General features: G+C 43.1%; 1 protein-coding gene across 5 annotated transcripts in view; it reads right to left on the bottom strand.

Moving 5' to 3' along the window:
• Window positions 1–2116: 2116 nt before the first annotated feature.
• Window positions 2117–24487, bottom strand: part of mpp3b (MAGUK p55 scaffold protein 3b) — a 34565-nt gene continuing 12194 nt past the window's right edge. For 2 of the 5 annotated variants that reach the window (XM_046369299.1, XM_046369300.1), the window contains 19 exons: window positions 17351–17511; window positions 16225–16343; window positions 15815–15892; window positions 15534–15614; window positions 14692–14829; window positions 14251–14332; window positions 12265–12350; window positions 12050–12124; window positions 11238–11434; window positions 10848–10912; window positions 10523–10540; window positions 10166–10207; window positions 9055–9123; window positions 8504–8665; window positions 4992–5072; window positions 4731–4824; window positions 4325–4433; window positions 3851–3970; window positions 2117–3399 (listed from right to left, as the gene is read on the bottom strand). In XM_046369299.1, the coding sequence (XP_046225255.1) occupies window positions 3217–3399; window positions 3851–3970; window positions 4325–4433; window positions 4731–4824; window positions 4992–5072; window positions 8504–8665; window positions 9055–9123; window positions 10166–10207; window positions 10523–10540; window positions 10848–10912; window positions 11238–11434; window positions 12050–12124; window positions 12265–12350; window positions 14251–14332; window positions 14692–14829; window positions 15534–15614; window positions 15815–15892; window positions 16225–16343; window positions 17351–17387 (1836 nt within the window). In that variant the 5' untranslated portion in view covers window positions 17388–17511 and the 3' untranslated portion in view covers window positions 2117–3216. The remainder of the gene's footprint in view (window positions 3400–3850; window positions 3971–4324; window positions 4434–4730; window positions 4825–4991; window positions 5073–8503; window positions 8666–9054; window positions 9124–10165; window positions 10208–10522; window positions 10541–10847; window positions 10913–11237; window positions 11435–12049; window positions 12125–12264; window positions 12351–14250; window positions 14333–14691; window positions 14830–15533; window positions 15615–15814; window positions 15893–16224; window positions 16344–17350; window positions 17512–24487) is intronic. The other 3 variants (XM_046369301.1, XM_046369302.1, XM_046369303.1) reach the window with 3 other exon arrangements.

Raw genomic sequence — 24487 nt, 5'->3', positions numbered from 1 at the left:
CATGCGAATGGCCCAGGACATCAATGGGGCCAAGCTTACTGCCATCAAGGACCTCTATACTAGGCGTTCAGAGGAAGGTCCAAAAAATGGTCAAAGACTCCAGTCACCCAAGTCATGGACTGGTCTCTGCTACAGCACGGCAAGCGGTACTGGAACTCCAAGTCCAGGTCCAAAAGGCTCCTTAACATCTTCTACCCCCCGAGCCATAAGAATTCTGAACAATTAATCAAATGGCCACCCAGACTATTTGCATTGACACCCTAGAAACTCCCTAGTAAGAAACCTAGAGAGGAGCCAGGCTCTGAGGGGTGGCCAGTCTACTGGCTATGCTGGTGGAGATTATAAAATAGTACAGCCATTTACACCCGATTGTTCTTCAAGATGTTTCAACATTCATAGATGACCAGCAGGGTCAAATAATAATCACAGGTGTCTCTTCATAGTTGAGCATTTCGAAGTTGAGACAGCAGGTCTGGTAGAGAGAGACCGGATCAAACAGCAGGTCTGGGACAAGGTAGCACTTCCTGTGAGTCCTGAGCAGGCCAGGGTTCCATAGCTGCAAACAGAAACAAGATCAGCAGCACGACGAGGTGGAATGGGGACAGGGATAGCCAAGAGTCATCAGGCCAAGTAGTCCTGATGCATGGTCGTGGGCTCAGGTCCTGCATCCTTTATTTAATTTGTGTAGACTAAGCCCTAGAGGTTTTGTAATTTTGCGTACTTGTCAATCCAGATCTGAATAATTGATATCCTTTTTCACACAGTTGTACATGCTTCAGTGTTGCTTGCCTTGAAGCGAGCATAAAAAGGCATTTAGCCTGTCTGGTAGGCTCGCGTCACTGGGCAGCTCGCAGCTGGGTTTCACTTTGTAGTCCGTAATAGTTTGCCCTGCTACATCAGATGAGCGTCAGAGCCGGTGTAGTAGGATTCATTCTTAGCCCTGTATTGATGCTTTGCCTGTGGGATGACATCATTGATGCACTTATTGATAAAGCCTGAGACTGAGGTGGTATACTCCTCAATGCCATTGGATGAATCCCGGAACATATTCCAGTCTGTGCTAGCAAAACAGTCCTGTAGCGTAGCATCCGTGTCATCTGACCACTTGAGCGAATAGATGGCGAGGGAGATCTTTGTTCGCGTCTCTGTGGGTAGAGTAAAGATGGTGTAGAGGTTTGTTTTCTGGTTATACATGTGACATGCTGGTAGAAATGAAGTAAAACTGATTTAAATTTGCCTGCATTAAAGTCCCCGGACACTAGGAGTGCTGCTTCTGGATGAACATTTACTTGTTTGCTTATGGCCTTATACAGCTCATTGAGTGCGGTCTTAGTGCCAGCATCGGTTTGTCGTAGTTAATACACCTACGAAAAATATAGATCTCTCTTGGTAGGTAGTGTGGTCTACAGCTTTTCATGAGGTACTCTACCTCAGGCAAGCAATACCTCCAGACTTCCTTAAAATTAGACATTGCGCACCAGCTGTTATTGCCAAATAGGCACACACCAACACTCCTCATCTTACCATTTCTGTGACTCTTGCTGAGTGAAGAAATATGCACCTCTTCCAGTTTACAGTGTTCCCTGTGTGAAATCATACTGACTCGCGCCACAAAACCAACCAGTGGCAATAATTATATTACACCCGGTTTTTGTTAAGAAACCCCATAGACAATGCATGGGTAATGGTTTAGGGGCCTACCTCCCTGCCAGCCTTGTCTTAGTTTTACGCTCACCTGTAAACTCCACTCACTGACTTATCACTCTAAGCTCTGCCCACTGAGCTTTCATCAAACCAATACATTTGATCTGCCAGTGCCCTGGGTGCGGAGTTGCCCTCAGAACATAACTGAACCGGTTAAACCCCTCTGGGCAGAATTCCAGGGCTCTTTCTCAATTATTCTTTCCTCAATTTCTTGTCCTCTCCTGGCACCATTGAAATGGTGGAAATCTGGTCACATTGGGGACACAGTGGATGCATAAAAGACACATTTTAATACCACGAGGAGACGCAGTAAACTGTGCTCAGATCCTCTTTATCAAATCAGAAAAAAAGGGCTAGAAGGACAATGAAGAGGGTGGCCAAATCAACAGGGTCATCTTGTATCTTTAAGGAAGAGATTTTATTGAATTACTTCATCACAAAGCACACAGTCCTCAGCATTATTTTGCGTTCAATGAGTAATCATCATTTATCATTCATAATGAAATCACATCTCCATCTTGCCCACATCTGTTATGTATCATTGAAAAACAATATTTGTACTGCATTCTGTTTGATGTTCAGTACTTACTAGACTAATCTACTGTACACATTCTAGATTATTATAGAATGCGTGGCTCTGATAAATACTATACATTTTCAAGACCATTACTCTCACATGCAAGTATTATATGCTTTTTCATGGTTGTTGCCACATTGCCAATTAGGATTATTATGCTCTACTACAGATCAAGATGGCATAGCCCTACTCACAATACAGGTGAACGCTCAATAGGAGTGTGTGGATGCATTAAGTTATTGAGCCTTATTTTGGCAGATTTCTGTGGAGTCTCTGAGGCTACAATCTGTTACCCATCCATTTGGGACTTACAGTGTCTTAGCCGCCTGATCAACAACATTTGATTACCATGCTTTAGTTCAGCCAGTAGCCACAATTCCCCATTGCACATAGCCTCTATTATAAACGAAGTAAACAGGACAAGCTCATGCAATGAGGATGAAGGAATAATACACATGTTTAAACTGTCCACAATTCAGCAATGCAAAATAGGCTTGATCTTGAGGTGACGGCAGCCAATACTTCTGATCCAACATGTAAAGGCAACGACAAGTCTCTTATTAAGAGTCTGTCAACCCAAACTGCCCCAAATGATTCCACCGTATTCACTTGAGTCACCACCGATAGCCGTTGTCCTCGTGGAAAGGTCCCATTCTCAAGTTCCCTAATTTCTTTCTCCCCTCATCTCAATGTCAGTTTGCCACCACCAACACCATCAATCTGGCAGTGGTAGTCTCTTGTGACTGTTAGCGTAAGCGCATCTGAGATTTGGTTCTGGCTTGTGAGATTAGGGGAGTGGTTGAACACAATGGCAGTAAAACACTTCAAAGTTCAAATCCGTTCCCATTATCTCAATGTCACCCGCTAGTTTCTAATGGCCTGGTTTTTAATTGTATTATATGCAATGGCCCCTCTGTAGCGCCAGGGAGTGTATGCTAGGTGGTTCGGGCCCAGCCAATAGGCACCCAGTGAACCTCTGTCTCAACCCTCTGCAAGATGTCCCGGAGTTCAACGCATGCACTGGCCAAGTCCTCCTTCACTAGTACCCGGTCCACCAGGTGGCCGTAGCGCTCGCCCATCAGCACGGCCGACTGCCTCATTTCCTGAAGGTCCTCCTCCTAACCATGGGGCAGAGAGAGATTCAGGACGATCAGATGTTTTTACTGTTGCTACACACCTATGTATTATCAATAGGATGCGACTGCTATCCATACGAGGTTGCGTGTGTCCATAGGGTGAGTTTGACTTAAAGGTGTGGGTGGTCTATAGGATTGGTGGGTTTTCCATAGCATTGGTGTATTGATAGGGGGAATGTGTTTGTTTTTAAATGGATATTATGTCTTCAGTCTGTAGTGTGTCTGGGGAAAAGGTTATGCCTATGTGTGTGGCTATGTGTTTGGTTTTTCCTGGTTATGCAACCTGATCAGGAAAAAACTCCTGTCTCCCCACTGTGTGTGTGTGTGTGTGTGTGTGTGTGTGTGTGTGTGTGTGTGTGTGTGTGTGTGTGTGTGTGTGTGTGTGTGTGTGTGTGTGTGTGTGTGTGTGTGTGTGTGTGTGTGTGTAACTCACAGTGATGCCTACACTGAGTGACGAAGAGGAGCCGTGACGTTTGCAGTGGCTCTCGTGGATACGAGGCTTCACAAATATAACATAAGGCTTAAACTCAGCTGTCCATAGGATCTTCAGTGCCTGATGGAGAGCAGGACACATTACTCGTCATGATCGTCATCCTGGACGGCACAATACACATGGTTCGGGTTAACCTCAAATGGTTTACACAGAAACAGCCTGAGACACATGCACGTTGTGCCATAGTCGCAAACTTTTGTTGCATAGCGTATAAACACTGCAAGTAGTAGTTTAGTTTTTTATTCAGTCGATTGTGTACACGTCACTGTACTTACAATATTTATGTGAATCTGTTGGTTGAGGTCAGTAGAGGAGGGTGGAGTAGGGAAAAGGGGAGGACCGTTCCATTCCAGCCGTTACAATGAGCCCATCGTCCCCGATTCTTCCCCTCCACTGGCTGAGATACATACATACCTCTGGTTGTACATCCACCAAGCAAATCTTATTTCGATCCAGCACACTGCGGATGGCCTCCAGACTGGTGCCATAGAAATGATCCTTGTACTCCCCATACTCTATAAAACTGAACAAACAAAACGTAGCCTAACACAACACAGTAGAAACAACATTTTTTTTATTATTGATAGACACTAAGGGCTCTATTCAATCCGTACCGCTGAAGCGTTGCAGATTCCGCAATAGAAATGTTACGGTCATTTCCGATTGAGGCGGCATATGCAGTCTCAGCTATTGCGGGAACGTTGCCTTAAAATTACAATCAGGATTTAACGCTGAACTTCCGCACATTGAATTGAGCCCACAACCTTTATCTTTTTTTAAAAATGAGCTAATCTATATAATGTTAGAAGCATGAACTAACATGTTGCTCTGAATGTCAGCCTCAAAGGCCTGTTTAGTGATGAAGTTGTACTCCACTCCCTCCCGCTCGTGACTCTTCTTGGCTCTAGTGGTGTCTAGGGTGGAAAGGAAATTCACAGATACAATACCAAGAATAACATGGACACAATGCAACTTACTCTGTGTGTGAAATAAAGTCACTTGGGTGTGTGTGTGTGAGTGAAATGTAGTCACTTTGTGCGTGCGTGGTGCGTGTGCGTGCGCGTGTGTGTGCGCGACTCACGCGGCACAGCCACACCAAAGTGGCAGGGATTTTCAGCGATCACCTTCTGTTTGAGCTCATTAATTCTGGCCCCAAGGGAACCTGTGGCCGGACAGACAATGATAGAACACCTTGTTTACCAACCGTCTGAACACTTGTCGTCAAGTCTACATTACATAGACAGACATGTTTACAGTGCAGATCAGTAGAGGCCAGTCCGGGTAGGAAGGACCTCCCTTGTAAATGAGACTCACATGAAACAGGACTACCTTTCTAAATGTCTCTATAAGGGAGTGTGATAATGTCAGTAGCGGTCGGTGCCGTTGAAGATGAGGGAGGGCAATTATTGTTTTATGAGCATGGCCTTCTTTCTATTACAGCATATTGGATAACTGTCATTCATATTCCATTCACCCAGTTCAAAGTAACATCGATAGGTTTAGGCTACTCTATTTTTTCCTATACCCATCCTGAGGTTGCTAAAAACTAGCCTATGAATGAACGTTTACAACGTAGGAGCACAGGTCTAGAGAAAAATGTGAGTAATCAAGGTGACAGAGACACATTCAATAATGCTTTGCACACTCTTGCCTGTATCTAGCTGATCTAGGATGTAAAAATTTGTCCAACAGTTGCAAACGAGAGTTTCTATTGGACAAATTCAGGTATGTTTATCCCTGTTTGATTCTGTTTAAAGAAAGTTTTTCAACAGAATCAGCTGAAGGAATAGACCCCTGATCACACACAAACACCGTTCACTTTCATAGCAGCCACATACAAACAGCATAATCACATAATTCCTTCTCGCATCTACGTGCTCCCCTCCTTTCACCTTTTCCCTTCGCCTGTGGACTTCAGTGCACAGCAAATCAGCTGTCTGTGACCAGGCGAAAACACTGTTCCAAGCCAAACCTTCATATCATAACCGCTACACACAGCCTACATAATTGTCACCATATTCACTAACGCCATAGTCAACATAGCTACGAGAACTATCGCGTTAGTAAACCCGCTACCATCATGCAGTATAGTGTACAGTCAAATGCTTACCTTGACTTGGAAAAGATCCAGTGTTGGATAGACATAACCAGCTAGCTAACATAGCATATTTTTCTTCGAGCCGGGTGTTTGAGTAAGCTAAACTAGCTAGCTGCATTCGCAAGCTAAGTGAAAAAGATACATTGCTCTCTCTTTTGCTCTCTCGCTTCTCCTTCATTTTTGAAGAGTTCAAAACTGTTCAACTATTGTCTTTCTCTGTCTTTGAGTCAACTACTCACCACATTTTATGAACTGCAGCAGCTAGCTAGCTGTAGTTTATGCTTTCAGTACTGATTATGTGATTGTGTGGACAACATATCAGTTCATGCTGCAAGAGCTCTAATAGGTTGGAAGATGTCCTCTGGCAGTTGTCATAATTACTGTGTAAGTCTATGGAAGGGGGTGAGAACCATGAGCCTCCTAGGTTTTGTATTGAAGTCAATGTACCCAGAGGAGGACGGAAACTAGCAGTCCTCCGGCTACACCATGGTGCTACACTACAGAGTGCTGCTTAGGCTACTGTAGACCATTGCAAAACTGTGTGTTTTAATAAATGATTTGGTGACATTTGAATATTTTTAGTATAATTTTATCTAAAAAGGATAACTTTTGTAATGTAATTTTTATTTATTTTTATTATTCATGAAATTCACTGAGGAGGATCTTCCTACTCTGAGGAGCCTCCACTGGGTAATGTACATCTTTGATCAATTGTTGTAGGTATTAATAATGCTTTCAACGACAAGCACACGCAATTCAACCGATCAGCTAAGATTCCTCAATAAAACAATGGCAGTATATATTCAGTACCAGTCAAAAGTTTGGACCCACCTACTCATTCCAGGGTTTTTCTTTGTTTTTACTTTTTTCTACATTGTAGAATAATAGTGAAGACATCAAAACTATGAAATAACACATGGAATCATGTAGTAACCAAAAAAGTGATAAAACAAATCAAAATATATTTTATTTTTGAGATTCTTCAAAGTAGCCACTCTTTGCCTTTATGGCAGCTTTGCATACTCTTGGCATTCTCTCAAACAGCTTCACGAGGTAGTCACCTGGAATGCGTTTCAATTAACAAGTGTGCTTTGTTAAAAGTTCATTTGTGGAATTTCTTTCCTTAATGTGTTTGAGCCAATCAGTTGTGTTGTGACAAGGTAGGGGGGGTATACAGAAGATAGCCCTTTTTGGTAAAAAAAAAACATGTTTATATTATGGCAAGAACAGCTCAAATAAGCAAAAAGAACGATAGTCCATCATTACTTTAAGACATGAAGGTCAGTCAATTTTCAAGTGCAGTCGCAAATACCATCAAGTGCTATGATGAAATTGGTTATCATGAGAACCGCCACAGGAAAGGAAGCTCAGCAGAGTTACTTTTGCTGCAAAGGATAAGTTCATTAGAGTTAACTTCACCTTCGATTGCAGGCCAAATAAATGCTTCACAGAGTTCAAGTAACAGACACATATCAACATCAACTGTTCAGAGGAGACTGCGTGAATCAGGCCTTCATGGTCAAATTGCTGCAAAGACACCAATAAGAAGAAAATACTTGCTTGGGCCAAGAAACACGAGCAATGGACATTAGACCGGTGGAAATCTGTCCTTTGGTCTGATGAGTCCAAATTTGAGATTTTTGGTTACAACCGCCGTGTCTATGTGAGACGCAGAGTAGGAAATCAGATGACCTCCGCATGTGTGGTTCCCACCGGGAAGCATGGAGGAGGGGGTGTGATGCTGCTTTGCTGGTGACACTGCCATGATTTATTTAGAATTCAAGTGTTAACCAGCTTACCACACTTAACCAGCATGGCTACCACAACATTCTGCAGTGATACGCCATCCCATCTGTTTGGCACTTAGTGGGACTATAATTTGTTTTTCAACAGGACAGTGACCCAAAACACACCTCCAGGCTGTGTAAGGGCTACTTGACCAAGAAGGAGAGTGATGGAGTGCTGCATCAGATGACCTGACCTCCCCAATCACCTGACCTCAACCCAATTGAGACGGTTTGGGATGAGTTGGAGTGCAGAGTGAAGGAAAATCAGCCAACAAGTGCTCAGCATATGTGGGACCTCCTTCAGGACAGTTGGAAAAGCATTCCTTATGAAGCAGAGAGAATGCCAAGAGTGTGCAACGCTGTCATCAAGGTAAAGCGTGGCTACTTTGAAGAATATAAAATATATTTTGATTTGTTTAACACTTTTTTTGGTTAGTACATGATTCCATTTGTGCTACTTCATAGTTTTGATGTCTTCACTATTATTCTACAAAGTAGAAAACAGTAAATAAAGAAAACCCCTTGAATGAGTAGTGTCCAAACTTTTGACTGGTACTGTATATATAGAGAGTATGTTTATAACAAAACTAGCTAACATTATGGATTGGTAAATTCAGAAATGCTAAATCTTATACCTGTAGTTCAATATATCCCAAGACCATAGTCCACTTGACACTAATAAACTAAAAGAGCCCTCATGTCCTTTACCTATCAGCACCACTAGGCGAGGCCTCTCGCTGGGGTGGGGCTGGTAGCGTGTCACTTCCTCATAGATTAGGAAGTCCAGCAGGGCCGAGTCTGGAGTGCGAGGCTCTCCCGGTGACCCCTGTCGATCCTTTCTACTCAGACAGAAACTTCTGCGTAGACCAGCTGAGGTAACAGTCACACGAAAAGACAGACAAATATGAGGGACAGACAGATACAAAACGCAAGAAAGAGCACTTAACACTTTAGTCTGGGTGCCTAAAATGAACACTTCAACCTTTTTTCTGGGTGCCTGACTGTTTTTTAAAATTAAATAACACAACATTGATGATTCATAACTTGCAAAAGCAGAGACAAACTAACACTCAGGCTAAATTCACAGTATAATTTAGAGAGAAGCTTTTTTCAGAAAAGGCTTCGAATCACAAAATGTTAGTTGTCTGATCAAAGGGCTCCAGATAAAATGATCAATTCCACTCTCCCCCCAAAAATGTATGGAAGGAAAAAGCAACATAACACAACACTATGACGTGAATAAAAGTCTGTAATGGTACCTGAGTACAAATCCCAGGAAAAAGCATGGCCACAGGAAGCAGGGGTCGCTTTACTCTTATTGGGAAAAACTACAACTAGCGTTAGACCACCACTCAACCAACCCCCGTGTCTGATAATGTGCAGCGAAAGAGCAGATCAGCTTGGTCGAGTTAGCCATGAGTCCAACGCAAGGCCTCTTTAAAGACAAGCACCAATAGACAAAAACACAAGAAGCACCTATAGCTTAAAGTATAAAATAACGGAAGCACTCTCTGTACACAATATAGTTTAAAGAAAGCTGCTCCTCTGCACAGTGAGGCGCAAACGCCAAGCACCACAAAAGTTCACAGCAATGGCGCTCAACAAAAGGCCACAGAGCATACTGAAAGTAGACAAGAAGCACACAATGCTAATAGCACTAACACATTTCTAACAGTTTGTTGAATTGGATGTGGATTATTTTCCCCCTAGGAGCACAACTTTAATTCAACCGACCACAATTGAAACGGAATTGACCCAACTCTGTTCGAGAAACCAAAAAGGTGGCAAAAGTGTTCAGCAGCATTAAGCCATAGTAAGACCTTTCTAACATAGTATGAAAGGTGGATCCTGTATTAGCAATTAGCAAAGCAGTAGAGATACTAGCTAGAAAGGTGGATGTGGGTTTGAGGACCGGGGAGTACAGCAGAGTTGTCATATAGGCCACGTTCAAGGCCACCCACATTGCAGGTAACCACTTCAATATGATAATGTAATCTGATGCACAACTGCAATGGATATGATGTATTCTATCATCGGTTAATGTGTGCAGTGCGACTGCTTTGCAGGCGGTCTGCAACACGGCCATAGTCACAAGGAAGGGAAAGGTCAAGGTAAAGGAGATGTGATGGAGATCTTGTAAACCTTCACTTAAACTCTCAAAAGCGGACGAGAGAGACATAGTAAAGACCTCATAAGGGTAAATAATGGTGTCATAATGCATTCATTTGAACAAAATTTGTTTCAACAGCCCACATCGACCTTTCAGTGAATGGATTAGCGTAGCCGCGAGGCTAGGTAAAGCTTAGCTTTGGCGTCGGCGCTAAAAATGAAGCGTGTTGGCGAGTGGAGCTTAGTCCGTGATGCCCTCACCTATGTCTTGTCCACTCTGAGAGCCCTCACTGTCACAGTCTGCTGTAGGGAGGCAAGCAGGGAGAGAAGACAGGGTGAGAGGGGGAGGGTAAGGATGGGGGTGTGTGGACTGTGGAGATTTCCAGGAGGGGGGGGTTAGGGTGGTAAAGGAAAGCAGGCAGGTGTGTTACAGGTATTGGGTCAAGGAAGGTAGGCAAAGAAAATAACATTCGACAAGTGTCTGTGTGTGTGTGTGTGTGTGTGTGTGTGTGTGTGTGTGTGTGTGTGTGTGTGTGTGTGTGTGTGTGTGTGTGTGTGTGTGTGTGTGTGTGTGTGTGTGTGTGTGTGTGTGTGTGTGTGTGTGCTCTCTCCACCTACCTCTTTCAGCCGGATCATCTGAGGTGAGCAGTAAGGGGGGGATAAAGATACTCAGACAGATAAAGATATGAGAGGACAGTTATATTACCCTTTGTTTGACCACCTACAGATTTGCTTCCGAACTGGATAAAGGGATTAACCCTTGGAGGATCATTTTAAAATCCCTCCTCTCTTTTGATATCCTTAATATTTTTTAAATCTTTCTCTACAAAAAGCATACGAATTTCTAGAATGCAAATAATACAATGCAGACAAAACTGTTTTTTATTACTAATGGTGTAAAATATAAGTGATCCTTGGGAATCAGTGTATTGAGAGAGCTTACATGTGGGTGTTTTCGGTGATACAGGCGCCTGGTAAGTGCCCATCTTTATTCTGTATTTAAGACGCCTGGGAAATGTGTAGATGGGATAAAAATCCCTCAAAGTTAAAGTAGACTCAGCAATTCGACATGATCATACACAGCGAGGTGACTTCTAGCTTACAGAAAATCAACAATAACAAAATTCTAATCTGCCAAGACTAACACGACGGGCTCTTCCCAATATCATTGGCAATTATATCCCAACAGTGTTTGGAAAATGCAGAATACAAATCTATTCCTCAAATTAAAGGTAAATTCAGCAATAGGACATCATATACAGCAGGGCCCCTTAAGTAAGTTGTCCATTATTTTGTACTCTTTAAAGTTTAAACCAAAATCAGTCTCGCCTACCTCTCCTGAAACTGTGTAGAGGGGATTAGGGCGGCCCTCAGGTTGCTGTCGCCCACTCTCTTGGCCTGCCACCAGGTGGCATCGTCCTGGCTCACCACCTGCAGGATATCCCCCCGTTTGAAAGGAAGTCCCGCCTCTTGGCAGGGCGTGGCCTTGTCCTCAAAGGGGGTGTAGTCAAACAGGGCCCTCAGGTAGACCTAGTACAGGAAGAACAGGGTTCAATTCATGACAGGGGTCATTCTAAAGAGAAGAAGTGGTGCATCTCTCACCACAATTAAAATAGGTCTTATTTGAACTTACATTTAAGGAGGAGATGGGTTTTTTAACCCCTTTTTCGTTTGCCTTTTAAACTCTCATCATATTGTTTTGTATTTTCTTGTGTGCCAATAAATAAATAGCATGAGCTGGCACATACCCAGAGAAAATGATTTTGTGTAGAGGTGCTGACTATATAAACGCCCAGTCATTTATTTATTGGGTAAAGCACCAACGTTTCGGCATCACTGTGCCTTCAAGTTGGTGTTTTACCAAATAAATTACTGGGAGTTTATATATCTTTCTTTTTAAATTATAATTGGCAATAAAAAAATACAAGCGTAGCATTCTGGCCATCAATGGCCTTCATAACGTTTTGACTGTCAATGGACTACGAACATCCCTCAGAATGTTCGTATTACATAGAAGTATGCCTTGTAATTCCGTGGCTGGATACTCTCATAACAAATCCGGGTTGTGTTCAGCAGGGAGAAAATGTTTTCACACTACCTGAACTGGGGGCAATAAGAATGTACAGTTTTGGTGTCCCTCCTTACCTTGCTCTCCTTCAGCCTATCTTCCTCCGCAACGGCAGGGATGATCTTCAAAGTGATGGAGCCTTGTGACTGGGACTGGTTAAATAGAAGTCAGAAGGATAAAAGCATGAGGCTAAAATGACCTTGATAATCAATTACTGCAGTCGTCAATGAAAACATTGATAGCCTGTATAGTAGCTAGATTAGCGAGCATTCGAGCAAAGCTTTACACCTACCAGAATCTGACTGATCTCATCTGGTCTTTTGTGAATGATCAGGTTTCCGTTGACCTCTCGAAGTTCGTCTCCAACGTGCACCAGACCTTGAGGCAAGCAGACAGATAGACAGACAGACATGAAACAACACAAGCAGTACCAGTCAGTCAAACACCAACATGTGCATTTACTTTCTAAAATATATGAGCTAAACAAAACACAGACACAGTCGATAACGTTTCCATGGCAACGGCAGTGACCAGCTTTGACTGCAACCCCTCTCAGTAATAATCTGCCAAATGCAATCTTGAGGCACATGCCTAATCTGAAGGATTTGATGTCTAGTCCATATAGAGTAGTGACTCGTTTGATTTCTGTGAGGCCATGACATATAATCCCTTCTCCTATCAGCATTTCAATATTTGTTCAACTTCAAATATGGGTGTAAATCTGAAGGTCTTCCTTCTCTGTCTTCGGAATGTCGTGGTTGAGAGAGATGGACTTGCTGCGTTGAGTCATCCAGTTGACTTAAACCAAGAAGTTTGACTTTTGAGGTGAGGACTTTTTGACCATGAATAACTTTCATTATGTTGTAATAGGTTGAGATGCTGTAGGGTTGAGTTGAGTAAAGTGGAACTGTAGTTCCAGCCAGGCCTCATAGAATAGACCTAACATAGTCAATTTAAATCCGGCACACTCAAATTAGTATGATATGATGCGTTTGATATTGTTAGGTTCTAAATGAACCGTGTAAAAACTCACAGACGATTATTAAAGCTCAAACCTAGTTTATACACCCAAAGGGTCAGACAACTGACCAGACAAAGACATGTTCCCACCAGTATATAAACCCTAATTTGGGTGAAATCTCCTCCTTCCCTCTAAACATTACATATTTATTTCTAGTCAGGAAGTTAAGTGATGTGGGTAATAAGCTCCCTTTCATCTCGGCCCCCCAGTAACCGCAACCATTTGATTGCCTTTCCTTAACTCAGAACATTCCAAGCCCATGGCTCATATCCGACCACCGTACACATTCCTCCTACAGATAATCGTTTTCTTTTGGTGTCGAAACCAGACTGTGGCCCTTCTCATTTCCATAGGATACCTGATGGTTAACAGTATTTGAAGTTTAGAAGTCAGAACCCATCAGTATGGTTACATAAGACAGAAGGTTGCTTAAGGCTGGTTGGTCAGGATGGGTGGGCGTGTAACGCGAACGTCTAGCAACCCAAAGGTTCCGTGTTTGAATCTCCACACAGACAACTTAAGCATTTTAGCAACTTTGGAACTACTTGCTACTTTGTAGCTACTTTGCAACTACTTAGCATGTTAGCTAACCCTTTGGCCTACCTCCTAATCCTTTAACCTAACTCCTAACCCTAAACTTAACCCTAGCTAACGTTAGCCACCTAGCTAATGTTAGCCACAACAAAATGGAATTAGTATTTTTTTTGTGCAAATTCGTTACAAATTGTACGAATTGCAATTCATAACTCATCATACGATAGACATCCACACATTAATACATACGATACGAAATACTAATATGTATCATGGGGCGTCAGGGTAGCCTGGTGGTTAGAGCGTTGGACTAGTAACCGGAAGGTTGCAAGTTCAAACCCCTGAGCTGACAAGGTACAAATCTGTCGTTTTACCCCTGAACAGGCAGTTAACGCACTGTTCCTAGGCCGACATTGAAAGTAAGAATTTGTTCTTAACTGACTTGCCTAGTTAAATAAAGGTAAAATAAATAAAATACTCATTGGCGTGTCTCGGATTTATATTTACTATGTTATGTCTACCCCTGAGTCCAGGTTGGTAGTTTATGAGGGTGAGTATGAATGTGGATGAAAAATGGAGGAGGCAGGGTACTTTGGTGGTGTCGGTATGGGGAAGGATCTAAGATATGGTTGGTGCAGTACCATATAAGGTGTAGGGCATTGTGGGAGTGAGGGTTTATGCTGTGTGTGTGTGTACACGTGCTTACACATGCTGCTCTCTTACCACTGCGGTCCGCAGCCCCTCCCCTCATGATCCTGGCCACTAATACAGCCCCCGTCACTTCATCCCTGCGGATGGTCGCCCCCTGGAAAATTTCACCAGGTGATGCACTTAATTATTGCTCCCACTTAACTAGGTCACAGACACTTAACTAGCTCGCAGACACATAACTAGGTCAAAGACACTTAACTAGCTCGCAGACACTTAACTAGCTCACATAAGACAATCGCAAAGCATGACACCTTCTTACTTATAGCCTTTCAAATTCTAAATGGTTGTGCATATTATATTTTAAATGTACCACTGGCCTCTCAAAATGAATTTCCATGAAATGAGGGTCAGAATCTCATGCTCCCACAATAAAGTATTGTAACGTATATTGTAAGCTAATGTAAATTGTACTGTATATTGTATCATATCACATCATATCCTATCAAGACTCACCAGGGGCTCCTTGTTCTTCACCAACCGGACGATCTTCACAGACTCTTCCTCCAGCTCGTCGTCCACTTCGTCTGGCAGTGGGGGCAGCACGGGGTCAAAGTTCTTCTGGGCCACCGTGTCATGGGCTGCCAGGATAGCCTATAGGTCAAAGAGAGACAGACCTTAGTGAGATGGTGCACATCCTAAACAATGACAATGGTAATAAATATTTTGTTTCCACTAAAACTGAGTGGGACAGACAATCCATCAATTCAATGAGCAAGGCACGGAAAGAGAGAAAGGATGAAAGAGAGGCACAAAGAAATTGAGACTGAAGAACCTTGAGAAGAGATTGAAAGAGAGAGACAAAATGCCCCCAGGCTATTGTGCAAACGAGCTGGTATAATGAAGATATTACTATACTAATGTCATGAGCTGTGATTTCTTCCCTAGCTGTTTGAAATAAAAAGCCATTAAATTGAGCATAATGACCTTGATTAATGTGACTGAAGAGGACTGTCTGTTGCTGCGTCTGAAATGGCACCCTATTCCCTACGTAGTGCACTGCTTTCCACAATATGTAAGGAATAGGGTGCCATTTGGGACTCAGCCTGTGTCGGGGCTGTAAAAAGGCTTAGTGCTTGCTTTTGATGATGTTGAAGAGATAAAAAACATGAGAGAGAGGGAGAGAGACGTACGTGTGTGTGTGTGTGTGTGTGTGTGTGTGTGTGTGTGTGTGTGTGTGTGTGTGTGTGTGTGTGTGTGTGTGTGTGTGTGTGTGTGTGTGTGTGTGTGTGTGTGTGTGTGTGTGTGTGTGTGTGTGTGTGTGTGTGTGTGTGTGTGTGTGTGAGAGACATGTGTACCTTGAGATGAGGAGCACTCAGAAGCAGAAGCAGTTCCCTCTCATCACCTTCCATCGGTCCATTCTGAATCTCCTCGGCCAACTGTCAACCACAGCATTAGGATGTCATCATAAGTAGGCCTAAGACATATTGCTGGTGACTCAACACAACTGAATCTATCTTCCTCCATCTTCACTGACATTTATTAACTGGGTAGGTGACAGAAAAGTTCCAGGAGGCATCCACCATTTCTTCTTCACCTGCCCTGTGTTTTCAACTCAGTGGGTTGTGGATGTACTTACATCCTCTGCCAGACAGGAGGCGCTGTGGAGAACTGGAGTAGGGCTCTGTCGCTCATACTGCCGCAACTTCTCATGGATCTGTGGTACAACACATCAGAGGCTGGTGGGAGGAGCTATAGGAGGATGGGCTCATAGTAATGGCTGAAATGGTATCAAACACATCAAGCATATGGAAACCACGTTTGACTCTGTTCCGTTAATTCAATTCCAGACATTACAACGAGCCCGTCCTCCTATACCTCCTCCCACCAGCCTTCTCTGCAACACATATAGCATGAAGATCAAATTCAGCCGGACTTGCTTATAAGACCTGAAGACTTAAGTTAGCTCCCAGAGCCTAGGCTACACAGCATTAACACAACTTTGAACCCAGTGGGTTACATAAGGGGGACAAATCTTTTGGGTTGTACCTTCATCAGATACGCCAGGCTCTTCTCGCTGAAGACATCCTTGAGGAACACCAGGTCTTCTTTGTGTTTGGCATCAGGGTGGAGCTGAGAGGTTAGAAGGGCCAGAGTCTCATGCAACCCTACAGTGAGAAAAGCATGATGCCATTACAGGGCAACAGTGGTGGAAAAAGTACCGAATTGTCATGCTTGAGTAAAAGTAAAGATACCTTTAACAGAAAATGACTCAAGTAAAAGTCACCTAGTAAAATACTACTTGAGTTAAAAGTCTAAAAGTATTTGGTTAAAAATATACTTAAGTATCAAAAGTAAAAGTATTAATTTATTCAAATGTCTTATATTATTAAGCAAACCAGACCGTGAAATGTTCTTGTTTTTATTTTATTTACAGGTAGCCAGGGCCACACTCCAACATTCAGACATAATTTACAATTGAAGCATGTGTGTTTAGTGAGTCTGCCGGATCAGAGGTATTAGGGATGGCCAGGGATGTTCTCTTGATAAGTGTGTGAATTAGACCATTTTTCGTGTCCTGCTAAGCATTCAAAATGTAACGAGTACTTTTGGATGTCAAGGAAAATGTATGGAGTAAAAAGTATAATAATTTCTTAAGGAATGTAGTGAAGTAAAAGTAGTCAAATGTATAAATAGTAAAGTACAGATACCCAAAAAAACTACTTAAGTCAAAATACTTTAAAGTACTACTTAAGTACTTTACACCACTGTAGGGCAGGGCAAGCACACTACCTCCTCTGCCATCAAGGTGAAAACCTCTTGGCAGAGGCTGTACTACCTTATAGGCCTTTTCATATTGCATGCTGTAGCCCAGTGCTACCCACAATTAATATTCAAATTAGGGGACAACAGAACTCTGTGATTGGCTGGCCCCAAAAAAAGCTGGTACTAAGAAGAGCACTCTTAGGTCCCAAGTGGCAGTGGGCTCGCGAGTGGTGCGGCGGTCTAAGGCACTGCATCTCAGTGCAAGAGGCGACACTACAGTCACTGGTTTAAATCCAGGCTGAATCACATCCAGCCGGGGTTTGTTCTTAACTGACTTGCCAAGTTAAATAAAAAATAACATAGTAACATGAACATTATACATGAGTCTTAGCCATATGTCTGCCCTTACCTGTGCTTCCAGAGAGTTGAGGCATGGCTTCAATCATTTAGAAGCTGGAAGGGCCAGCTCGTGTAGACTCAGGATGGACAGAAAAGGAAGATAGAGTTGCTGGAGCTTCTTTCTCTGCCTCCTTTTTCTTATTATCCAGATTTATACCCCGGTTGTCAATCCTACAGGGAAAAAAAACAAAAAAAAACAAACTGCTAGCTCTTCTTAAATGTAACTAAATGTAATCGAAAATGTAATCTACGTAAACTCCAAAAGTAATTATTGAGCCATTAACAATAGTAATGTTGCATACTCCAAGAAAGGATCAAATCTCACCTTTCTGGTAAAACAAAATGTAAAAAAAATGGTTTAGTCATTTTTGAGGATCCAAGCTCAAGTACAAAGTACAAATATGAAATATTTTATATGATGTATTTCCTATTCAACAAAACTATGAATTATTCTTAAAAAATACATTTTTTTCTAAATATAGTATAATACATTTCTAAAACGACTAACTATAGTATTTCACCTTCCTGTAAAATACATCATTTGTGTATTTAGTGTTAGAGGAAAATGTGCATACTTTCTAAAGGTCTCTTGATCAAAAAGTCTGCCCCCATCGCTGTGAACTCACAGAACTCAAGCTTGGCATCCAGGCATTCATCTCATATTAATCTTCTCCGTCTATGACAAATGACTGACACTTATGTAGTTCTGTCCTTGAGCTGTTCTTGTCTATTAATGTTCTGTATTATGTCATGTTTTATATGGACCCCAGGAAGAGTAGCTGCTGCTTTCGTAACAGCTAATGGGGATCCTAATAAAATACCTAAAATAACAAATACTAAACAACGTGTTTGTTTGAAATCATTTAATTACTTTAGATTACTGGCTATAAATCGATCCACAGTGCTACAGTGATGAAACCACTCTCTCCTGATGTGTTACGATGTAAGGATTCTAGGCATGAGTGGTGGCAGGTAGCTTAGTGGTTAGAGCGTTGGACCAGTAACCGAAAGTTTGCTAGATCGAATCCCTAAACTGACAAGGTAAAACACCTGTGGTTTTGCTCCTGAACAAGGTAGTTAAACCCACTGTTCCTAGGCTGTCATTGTAAATAAGAAATTGTTGTTAGTGGCAATGACGTAGGAGGAGTTGATGGACAGTCGGAAGAGCAAATGAAATGGTAGGAAGGACATCCCAGCTTCAAGTGGTGTCAGATTTCACATTCTGCTCCACACAGGCAGAAGATACATACTCTTGTGTCCATGAGAATCAGGGCTACTGCTCAACGCACATATCGATTCATAAGCGAAAATGTCGAGAACCGGTACTCGACCACGCAGGTCCCCAAAATAGGGGACTTTACTTTGTAAGCAGTTTTTTTTATCTTAATACTAAGAGTTAAAGGTCCAATGCAGTTTTTTAATTATTTTTAAAAATCTTAATATCAAAATAATTTCTGGGTAATATATTCTTAAACAAGAATATTCTAGGACTTTCTGGGAGTGGTCTGAGTGGGGAGGGAGAAACTGAAAATGAGATGTTATTGGCAGAGAGGTTTGGAACTCTCTTATTGGTCTTATTTACTGCATGGGGATGTCACCCCATGGAAGGCCAAAACTCCATCCCAGGCTGAAATGTCAGGTAGTCTTTGTTAAACAGCTCTTACACTAAAAAGGCATTATCATTATTTTGACAATTTCACAGTGTTATTTCACACCATAAAATCACATTTTTGACTGCACTGGACCTTTAATGTGCTGTGTTCGGTTTCTTGATGAAGTGGGGCCAGCAGAGCTGATCGGGAATGGGAAATCTTTTACACCTGTGCATCAATATGGCTGACTGTGGAGTCATGGGGAGTGTAGTGTGGGTTTTCTAACAGTGAGAGACATCATTTCCCGAAGGCTGCACCTGTTGACATAGTTATGGACTTATGATTGAAATGGACATACCAATTAAAATACTCTACAGTACTCACTTCTCATCCCTCACAGGCATAGGCGCACAATAGCTCTGTTTCGATATCCACACTAGCATACTACTTAGAATTAAATAATGTAATGTGCATGCATCAGCCAAAGTAGTATGCTAATATAGACACTGGAGCGTAGACATTTCCTCACGCGCGACATAGTCAACCTGAGAAATAAGTGTGGGAGGTCAGGAAACTCCTTACCACCTTCTTTCATGGAAACGTCAGTCCATTCTCCATCATACAGCCCGCAGTGATTGACACTAACTCTGTGTGTGTGTGTGTGTGTGTGTGTGTGTGTGTGTGTGTGTGTGTGTGTGTGTGTGTGTGTGTGTGTGTGTGTGTGTGTGTGTGTGTGTGTGTGTGTGTGTGTGTGTGTGTGTGTGTGTGTGTGTGTGTGTGTGTGTGTGTGTGTGTGTGTGTGTGTGTGTGTGTGTGTGTGAACCAAAAAAAGCAGTTGGAAACGAGACTAAAAACTGTTACTATTCCCTGTTACGTATATGGTTGACCTTTCTTATCTGTTAATAATATTTTATTTATTTGAACATTAAAGTACATTAAAGGCTCTGGTTTACTACGGTGTACCTAAAAAAATACATTATTAAGGACAATATACAATAAAGCCCAAAGGCTTATTTCCATTGTGGTCCTCTAAATACCAAATTGCCACATTAACATTTTTGGCTGATTTGTATGTGTTATCTATCCTTGGTAATCATGTGTGTAATCCTATAGATGGTGATGGAATAATCTGTAGAAAACGACACCATGACATCTTTTCCCACCATGGAAAATGACTCACAGATAACAGAAGGGTGCTCTGTGCGCGCGCGTGTGTGTGTGTGTGTGTGTGTGTGTGTGTGTGTGTGTGTGTGTGTGTGTGTGTGTGTGTGTGTGTGTGTGTGTGTGTGTGTGTGTGTGTGTGTGTGTGTGTGTGTGTGTGTGTGTGTGTGTGTGTGTGTGTGTGTGTGTGTGTGTGTGTGTGTGTGTGTGTGTGTGTGTGTGTGTGTGCGTGTGCGTGTGTGTGAGTGTGTACAAACCCAAACCCAAACAACATAATCATACAAATGAAAAGTTTAATCCAAACAACATGATGATTGCATGCCTGCACCATACATGTCACGATCCTCTTCGCGTAAATGACTGAACCAAAGCGTAGCGTGATACGTGTTCATTATATTTGATTAAATTAGAGCACTTGAACAAAAAAATAACAAATAGGAAAACGAACAGTTCTGTAAGGAAACTAAACTATACAGAAAACAACTACCCACAAAACCCTGTGGGGAAAAGATACCTAAGTATGGTTCCCAATCAGAGACAACGATAGACAGCTGTCCCTGATTGAGAACCATACCCGGCCAAAACAAAGAAATACAAAAACATAGAAAAAGGAACATAGAATGCCCACCCAAATCACACCCTGACCAAACCAAAATAGAGACAGACTTCCGGCGCCGACAGAGATGGCCGCCTCGCTTCGCGTTCCTAGGAAACTATGCAGTTTTTTGTTTTTTTACGTGTTATTTCTTACATTGGTACCCCAGGTCATCTTAGGTTTCAGTACATACAGTCGAGAAGAACTACTGAACATAAGAGCAGCGTCAACTCACCATCAGTACGAACACGCGAAGTGGACCCTATGTTCTGCCTTTTACCCAGGACAACAGAATGGATCCCAGCCGGCGACCCCAAAAAACAACTTCGAAAAAGGGGAAAACGAAGCGGTCTTCTGGTCAGACTCCGGAGACGGGCACATCGTGCACCACTCCCTAGCATTCTCCTCGCCAATGTCCAGTCTCTTGACAACAAGGTAGACGAAATCCGAGCAAAAGTTGCCTTCCAGAGAGACATCAGAGACTGTAACATTCTTTGTTTCATGGAAACATGGCTCACTCGAGACACGCTATCAGAGTCGGTACAGCCACCTGGTTTCTTCACGCATCGCGCCGACAGAAACAAGCATCTCTCTGGTAAGAAGAAGGGCGAGGGTGTATGCCTTATGATTAATGAGATGTGGTGTGATCATAACAACATACAGGAACTCAAGTCCTTTTGTTCACCTGACTCCTCACAATCAAATGCCGACCGCATTATCTACCAAGAGAATTCTCTTCGACATAATCACAGTCGTGTATATTCCCCCCCAACCAGACACATCGACGGCCCTGAAAGTACTTCATTCGACTCTATGTAAACTGAAAACCACATATCCCGAGGCTGCATTTATTGTAGCTCGGGATTTTAACAAGGCTAATTTGAAAACAAGGCTCCCTAAATTCTATCAGCATATTGATTGCGCGACCCGGGCTGGTAAAACCCTGGATCATTGTTATTCTAACTTCCACAACGCCTATAAGGCCCTCCCCCGGCATCCTTTCAGAAAAGCTGACCACGATTCCATTTTGTTGCTCCCAGCCTATAGACAGAAATTAAAACAGGAAGAACCTGCACTCAGGTCTGTTCAACGCTGGTCCGACCAATCGGATTCCACACTTCAAGATTGCTTCGATCACGTGGACTGGGATATGTTCCACATAGCGTCGAACAACAACATTAATGAAGATGCTGATTCGGTGAGCGAGTTTATTAACAAGTGCATCAGTGATGTTGTACCCACAGCGTCTGTTAAAACATTCCCCAACCAGAAACCGTGGATTGATTGGCAGCATTCGTGCAAAACTGAAAGTGCGAACCACTGCTTTTAATCAGGGTAAGGTGACCAGAAACATGACCGAATACAAACAGTGTAGCTATTCCCTCTGCAAGGCAATCAAACAAGCTAAGCGTCAGTATAGAGACAAAGTAGAGTCACAATTCAATGGCTCAGACACAAGAGGTATGTGGCAGGGTCTACAGTCAATCACGGACTACAAAATAAAAACCAGCCCCATCGCGGACCACGATGTCTTCCTCCCAGGCAGACTAATGAACTTCTTTGCTCGCTTTGAGGACAATACAGTGCCACTGACACGGCCCGCTACCAAAACCTGCAGGCTCTCTTTTACTGCAGCCAATGTGAGTAAAACATTTAAACGTGTTAACCCTCGCAAGGCTGCAGGCCCAGACAGCATCCCCAGCTGCGTCCTCAGAGCATGCGCAGACCAGCTGGCTGGTGTGTTTACGGACATATTCAATCAATCCTTTTCCCAGTCTGCTGTTCCCACATGCTTCAAGAGGGCCACCATTGTTCATCTTCACAAGAAAGCTAAGGTAACTGAGATAAATATAACTAACTATCTCTCCTCTGCTCTCATCCTTCTAGACCACATATGTCAGAGTCAAGGCCCGCGGGCCACATCCGGCCCGCGAGAAGGTTTTTTACGGCCCCTGGGATGATCTTGATTTATTATTAGAACCGGCCCGCAGACCGCAGCAAGCCGGCAGCCCGCAGATCTTTTACACGCACCAATACTACATTTCCCACAATGCAACGGTGACGCACCGAGCAGTAGGCTGCTTCATTTCAATATTTATTGGCACAGCAGTTGTCAGCATCACAGTAAAATTAACTTTCAGATACCCATCAAAAATGGCAAAACGGAAGGTGGACACTGAGAACCGGGGGTTTCAAACAAGGTAGGAGTCGGAGTATTTGTTCACGGAGGTAGCTGGAAAACCTGTGTGTCTTCTGTGTGGAGAAAGTGTGGCGGTACTGAAAGAGTATAATCTGAGACGACATTATGAAACGAAACACGCGGACAACAACAAGAATATGGACATGGAACAAAGGCTACAAAAGGCAGAGGAATTAAAACGAGGCCTCAAATCTCGACAGGCTCTGTTCAAAAAAGCCAAATCACAAGGCCAGGCTGCTGTCAAGGCCAGTTTTATTTTGGCAGAAGAGATCGCTAAATCAGCCCGGCCATTTACGGAGGGGGATTTCATCAAAAACTGCATGATTAAAGTTTGTGACGAAGTTTGCCCAGAAAAAAGGCAACTCTTTTTAAATGTGAGTCTGAGCAGAAACACCATTGCCGAGAGAGTAGACCAGTTGTCCATCAATCTAAAAGAGCAGCTTGTGAAAAAGGGAAAAGATTTCATTGCATATTCCTTGGCTGTGGATGAGAGCACCGACATTTCTGACATTGCCCAGTTGTCAATTTTCATCCGCGGAGTGGACTCCAGCCTAAGCGTGACAGAGGAGTTTTTGGCTTTACGTCCTATGCATGGCACAACTACGGGGCATGATTTGTATGAAGAGGTGTCAAGATGTGTAAATGAGATGGAGCTGCCTTGGGAAAAACTCGTGGGTTTGACAACCGACGGAGCACCTGCGATGTGGACACAGGAGCGGACTGGTGACGAAGATACGGGAAAAGATGCAAGAGGAAAACGCGACAGGTGAGCTGACAGCTTATCATTGTATCATACACCAGGAAGCGTTGTGCGGTAAAGCCTTGAAAATGGAGCATGTAATGAGCATCATCACGCGCACAGTTAACTTTATCAGAGCCAAAGGTTTGAATCACCGCCAGTTCAAGGCATTTCTGACGGAGTTAGAAACGGAGCATGGTGATTTGCCTTATCACACAGAGGTGCGATGGCTAAGCCAGGGAAAGGTGCTTCAAAGATGTTTCGAGCTTCGTGAGGAGATTTGTCTGTTCTTGGACAGCAAAGGGAAAGACACAACACAACTCCGAGACGAAATGTTTCTGTGTGAAATGGCTTTTCTGTGTGACATTACGAGTCATCTGAATGCAATGAACTTGCAGCTGCAGGGTCGGGATCGTGTCATCTCTGATATGTACAGTACAGTGAAGGCATTTAAAACCAAACTGACTCTGTGGGAGACGCAGATGCGGAAAGAAAATTTGAGCCACTTTCCCAGCTGCCAGACCATGAAAGAGAAGCTCTCTACCAGTGCGTTCCCGAGCGCACAGTTGGCTGATAAAATAGGTATGCTTGCCGCTGACTTTCGACGCCGATTTGCTGACTTTGAAGCACAAAAAAGCAGGTTGGAACTGCTCGGTAACCCATTTGCTGTTGACGTGGAAAGCTCACCACCAAACCTCCAAATGGAGTTGATTGACCTCCAATGCAATGATGCACTGAGGGCAAAATATGCGGCAGTGGGTGCTGCGGAGTTCGCCCGTTTCCTCCCCGACACAATGCCCCAGCTGCGCATCCAGGCTGCTCAAACGTTGTCTATGTTTGGCAGCACATACCTGTGTGAA

The sequence above is a fragment of the Oncorhynchus gorbuscha genome, linkage group LG11, assembly GCF_021184085.1.
Source record: "Oncorhynchus gorbuscha isolate QuinsamMale2020 ecotype Even-year linkage group LG11, OgorEven_v1.0, whole genome shotgun sequence".
Lineage (NCBI taxonomy): Eukaryota > Metazoa > Chordata > Actinopteri > Salmoniformes > Salmonidae > Oncorhynchus > Oncorhynchus gorbuscha.
This window is presented reverse-complemented; position numbering and strand designations above follow the sequence as displayed.